General features: G+C 41.9%; 1 protein-coding gene across 1 annotated transcript in view; it reads right to left on the bottom strand.

The window, feature by feature from the left end:
* Positions 1–2,106: 2,106 nt before the first annotated feature.
* slc4a5b (solute carrier family 4 member 5b) overlaps positions 2,107–6,000 on the bottom strand; it is a 40,975-nt gene continuing 37,081 nt past the window's right edge. The window contains exons 24-26 of the mRNA XM_075456500.1: positions 4,522–4,695; positions 4,180–4,344; positions 2,107–2,256 (exon numbers count right to left, since the gene is read on the bottom strand). Coding sequence (XP_075312615.1) covers positions 2,107–2,256; positions 4,180–4,344; positions 4,522–4,695 — 489 coding nt within the window. The remainder of the gene's footprint in view (positions 2,257–4,179; positions 4,345–4,521; positions 4,696–6,000) is intronic.

Here is a 6,000-nt window from a genome sequence, read left to right as displayed (position 1 = left end):
AAAGCCTGTGAGCAACAGACTTTTACAAAATAAAAGCCTGTGAGCAACAGACTTTTACAAAATAAAAGCCTGTGAGCAACAGACTTTTACAAAATAAAAGCCTGTGAGCAACAGACTTTTACAAAATAAAAGCTTGTGAGCAACAGACTTTTACAAAATAAAAGCCTGTGAGCAACAGACTTTTACAAAATAAAAGCATGTGAGCAACAGACTTTTACAGAATAAAAGCTTGTGAGCAACAGACTTTTACAAAATAAAAGCCTGTGAACAACAGACTTTTACAAAATAAAAGCCTGTGAGCAACAGACTTTTACAAAATAAAAGCCTGTGAGCAACAGACTTACAAAATAAAAGCCTGTGATCAACAGACTTTTACAAAATAAAAGCCTGTGAGCAACAGACTTTTACAATATAAAAGCATGTGAGCAACAGACTTTTACAAAATAAAAGCATGTGAGCGACAGACTTTTACAAAATAAAAGCCTGTGAGCAACAGACTTACAAAATAAAAGCCTGTGATCAACAGACTTTTACAAAATAAAAGCCTGTGAGCAACAGACTTTTACAAAATAAAAGCCTGTGAGCAACAGACTTTTACAAAATAAAAGCCTGTGAGCAACAGACTTTTACAAAATAAAAGCATGTGAGCAACAGACTTTTACAGAATAAAAGCTTGTGAGCAACAGACTTTTACAAAATAAAAGCATGTGAGCAACAGACTTTTACAGAATAAAAGCCTGTGAGCAACAGACTTTTACAAAATAAAAGCCTGTGAGAAACAGACTTTTACAAAATAAAAGCCTGTGAGCGACAGACTTTTACAAAATAAAAGCATGTGAGCAACAGACTTTTACAGAATAAAAGCCTGTGAGCAACAGACTTACAAAATAAAAGCCTGTGATCAACAGACTTTTACAAAATAAAAGCCTGTGAGCAACAGACTTTTACAAAATAAAAGCCTGTGAGCAACAGACTTTTACAGAATAAAAGCATGTGAGCAACAGACTTTTACAAAATAAAAGCCTGTGAGCAACAGACTTTTACAGAATAAAAGCCTGTGAGCAGCAGACTTTTACAAAATAAAAGCCTGTGAGCAACACACATTTACAAAAGAAAAGCCTGTGAGCAACATACTTTTACAAAATAAAATAAATAATAAAACCTGCGTTAATGCGCGATAAAATATTTAAGTTAATGCGATAAAAACGAGTTAACTCGCCCAGCCCTGGTTTTAATTGCAGTAAGCAGGAAGTTGCTGTTGGTTCTGAAGTTATTTAAAAGTTATTGAAAAGCTAAAACCTGTGCAACAGTGATGTTTTCAGCTGCTTGGATCTGTTTTTCTGCCTCAGGAATCTGGATTATTATGTGGCTACGAGGCCGTTAATGTTGTTTATCTGAGGCCTGAAAGAGCTTTTTCTCCATGACGCAGGAGCACAGACGGAGTGGAGAGGCTTACTGGTGTGTTCATGCATGCTGTGATGGGATCTGAGCCACTCTGAGACATCGAGGAGTCTAAGAACTAAGACCTGAACCGAGACGAGACTTTGGCTGGAAGAGCCGGTGAGCAGGTGGAGTTCAGGTAAAGGTAGAAGCCGCTCAGCTCCGCTGGGTGCTGACGCAGAGATAAAATGAGGAGGGACTCCTGAGAGTTTCCCACTTTGAAAACCCCTGAGCCATAAGAGGAACGAACAGTTGCATATCCTGCCCTGCACACAGTGAACCGGCTCTACATTAACTCTACTGTACATGCTCGCAAAGCAAAAACAATGAAAGCAATAAAAACACAAAGTCTAAGGTCTAAAGGCTACGGAAGAGTATGAGGGCCAGGCATAAGAAAAATAAATAATATTTTGCCTGTCGAGAATAAAGTTGACATGTCGAGAATAAAGTTGACATGTGGAGAATAAAGTCCACATGTCGAGAATAAAGTCCACATGTCGAGAATAAAGTAGAATTTTCCAGAAAACGACATTTCGACTTTATTCTCGACAGGCAAAATGTAAATATTTTTTCTTATGCCTGGCCCTAATACTCTTCCGTAAAAGGCTCCGACAGACTGTACATATAATACAGGTATTACAGCAGCTGAGAGCTGGGTGCGTGCAGCTATGTGTTGGGTGGTCTGGAGTGGTCCCGGGCAGCGCTGCTGTCAGGGCAACGCATCAGATCGCTGTAGGGGACGTGCAGTTTCAGCACACAGTACCTGCGGTCCAGCTCGTTTTGATCGGACGTGACTGTGGAGTACGGGTTCATCTCCTGCAAGGCAGACGGACGCAGAGAGGGCGTGCACGGAACGCCACGGAGCCAGCACGGGCGGGCGTGCACGTGGATACACACACAGAGACACGGAAACAGGGTTAGAGCCACGGAAACTTATTCTGAGCTTTGAAAATCAACTGACGGCAGTCATTGAACTGCTTTATCATTAAATATCCTTAAATATTGGTAAATATCCTTAAATATCAGTAAATATCAGTAAATATCCTTAAAAGAATATCAGTAAATATCAGTAAATAAATATCAGTAAATATCAGTAAATAAATATCAGTAAATATCCTTAAATAAATATCAGTAAATATCAGTACATAAATATTATTAAATATCCTTAAATATTATTAAATATAATTAAATATCAGTAAATATCCTTAAATAAATATCAGTAAATAAATATCAGTAAATATCATTAAATATCCTTAAATATTATTAAATATAATTAAGTATCAGTAAATATTATTAAATATAATTAATTATCAATAAATATAATTAAATATCAGAACCAGCCTCTGAACACCTTGTTCTTAAAGGGACAGTTCGTCTCTTTGTGTTACTTTTACTTCTCCTGTCACAGGTGCAGAAACTGCACCAAACATGTAAAACACAAGTGATGCTGACACAACAACAGCTGGAGGAAATGGTGGGTACTCACTCACAGGTGGGGGGGGTCTGACTCTGACCATGTGCTATAAAGGGGGGGCAGAGCTGTGGGGCTGAGGGAAACAGGAAGCAGTCAGCATGCAGGTGGAACAGGAATCTTAGGGCATCTCACATTAAAGTGAATAAAAGTTCCTTCAGAGGAAAGGCTAGATGCACTCTGTGTTTCTGTCAGCTCCTCTGAGCCTCAGAGCTCATTAAAAACTCACCAGCGTGGCACCAAATACTCATTAAATCTGGATTAATGGCTCATTTCTTCAATCAGAGAACAGAACGGTCTGAAATGGACTCATTGTTAATGAGCAGGATAGTTAAAGAGCTCGGTCAGCAGCAACAAAAACACAGATTACAAGTTCTTACTGAGGCACAGGAGGACATGATGGGCACAGATAAGCAGACATGCTGTTTCTACAGACACACTGAGAGGCAGGACGGGTGGACAAGAAGACCGAAGTAAGTGTTATACAGTGCCTTTTCAGCAACACTGTGAAACAAAGAGGAGAAACGCACAGAATTAGCCAGAGAGAACAAACCCAGGAGCGACAGATCCACAGCAGAAGCAGTGACGGACATTTAAAAACACTGAATATACCAAGAAGAGGTCCGACTCTGCAGAGACGGAGCCATGGCAGACACATGGGGACACTCAGTGGGGTCACATGGCAGCGAAAGGATCGGATTATTGGCTAAATTACAATCAGACTGAGTCATTAAGTTCATGTAGACACCTTAATCTGACTAAGAATTGGACTGGATCAAATTATTGGCTAAATTAAAATCAGACTGAGTTATTAAGTGCATGTAGACACCTTAATCTGACTAAGAATTGGATTGGATTATTGGCTAAATTACAATCAGACTGAGTTATTAAGTGCATGTAGACACCTTAATCTGACTAAGAATTGGATCGGATCGGATTATTGGCTAAATTACAATCAGACTGAGTTATTAAGTTCATGTAGACACCTTAATCTGACTAAGAATTGGATCAGATCGGATTATTGGCTAAATTACAATCAGACTGAGTTATTAACTTCATGTAAACACCTTAATCTGACTAAGAATTGGATTGGATTATTGGCTAAATTACAATCAGACTGAGTTATTAAGTGCATGTAGACACCTTAATCTGACTAAGAATTGGATTGGATCGGAACCCTAACCCTGATTGTAATTCAGCCAATAATCCGATCCTTTCAGGGCCATGTGACTCCACTGTTTGTGTTTACTCCACAGCGTTTTCCTCACCTCCTCGTCGCTCTCCGGCTCAGCCGTCCTCTTGTCCTTCTTCTTCTTCTTCTCATCTTCCTTCTTATTCTTGTCTTTGTCGGGCAGGATGTCATCCAACCAGGCCAAGTCGTGCTGGGAGAAGATCAGATCCAGCAGCTTCCGCACCAGCAACAGACCCAGAATCTGCGCTCAGGGGAGAACAATCAGCGGCATATCAACACACTCATGTTTGGCTTTTAGTTGCATTCTGAGTCATCTTTCTCTCTGAGCCGGTGCAGAAGCCAAAGGAAAAGGAAATGGAATGCAGATGGAAATAAAACACTGAGACTATCGACCACAAACAGAGGAAAACACGCTCACCATCACTGGGAAGATGATGGCCAGGAAGGTGGACTTGAGGATCCAGAGGACGGCCAGACAGACGATCTGGACCAGGGTGAAGAGGTGGACCCGTCTCAGGGGGACGTGGCGCAGGAAGGAGAAGTCCGGCTGGTGTTTGGGGGGCATCAGGTACAGCTTGATACGCTCCCAGAACTGGAAGAGAGACGCAGAGCAGGTGGTCAGCGTTTCAGGTGGGTCAATCAAAGCTGGGTTGACCTCTGACCTCCTGAAACTCAACAGCAGAGCTCATGGTGGTGGCTCCGGCACCCCTGCTGAAGAAGGTTGGTGGTCTGGCCCTGGTCATAGATGGCTGTTCCATCTATGGCGTGAGCACGCCTCACTTAGAAAATCCTTCTCTTGACCTACAAATCTCTCCACTCACTCGCACCTGAGCACATCTCTGATCTCCTCCACCCCTACTCCCAGTCACGGCTTCTCCTCAGACCAGGACCTACTTTCTGTTCCTCGCACCAGACTAAAAACAAATGGAGATAGGGCCTTCTGTTCAACTGCCCCTACCCTACAGCAGGGGTTCCCAAACTTTTCCATGCCAAGGCCCCCCAAGCAGCATCAGCTTCTGGCCCCCTTTGCAAACCACAGACAATGCTACAAAATATGTAAAGAAACATCAACTTTTAGAACGTATTTTCTTTCTTTTCTTCACGGACAGCAGCTCGCTGTGTGAATGCAGCCTGACTAAATGCTCTTCTTTACGTCTGAAGAAGTCTGACGGATGTTTTTGTATCAAGTGACGCTGAAGTTTCGAAGGTTTTAAACACTCGTTTGAGAGGGTCTCCAGAAAGAGGACGCTGTAAAGCCAAACTTAATGTATGCTGCCTCATATTTTCTGATTTTAGTCGGCCAGTTCTTTCGGTCTCTTCCAAGTCAAAAATCTGTCCATTTAGGCTAAGCTAGCTACCTGCTAGCTTGAGGAGCAGAGCAGCTTGAGAACAGGCGCAAACCGCCAGGTCTACCATGTTTTGACTGGCAGCCAATCAGAAAGACAAGCATGGCAAATAACATATATCATTATATATATATGTTTAAAAAAAAATTGAATTCTATTTTTTTATTTTTTTCTTATCTTCACTCCAATTTTATGAGCCCCCCCTAGCGCCCCCTGGGGGGCCCCCACTTTGAAAACCCCTACCCTATGGAACAATCTGCCACTTCACATCCGTTCTGCCCCCTCTCTGCTACAGTTCAAAAAGAATCTAAAAACACATCTCTTCTCCATGTCCTACTCTTCTTAAACCCACCCCTCCGGCCCTACCCTTCCCCCCTTCTTTTCTCTTGTTAAGCGACCTTGGGTACCCTGAAAGACGCTATATAAGTCCAAGTTATTTTTATTATTATTATTAATGCATGCCTGAAGGAGCATCCATCGTCTCCGGCTCTCTGCTTGGTGTTTGTGTTGGTGGTCTCAGATGTGGGAAGTCTGCCCGTCATGTGTGTTGG

This window comes from Odontesthes bonariensis, chromosome 22 (genome assembly GCF_027942865.1).
Source record: "Odontesthes bonariensis isolate fOdoBon6 chromosome 22, fOdoBon6.hap1, whole genome shotgun sequence".
Taxonomy (NCBI): Eukaryota; Metazoa; Chordata; class Actinopteri; order Atheriniformes; family Atherinopsidae; genus Odontesthes; species Odontesthes bonariensis.
The sequence above is the reverse complement of the archived record's forward strand: the minus strand, read 5'-3'. Positions and strand labels throughout refer to the sequence as shown.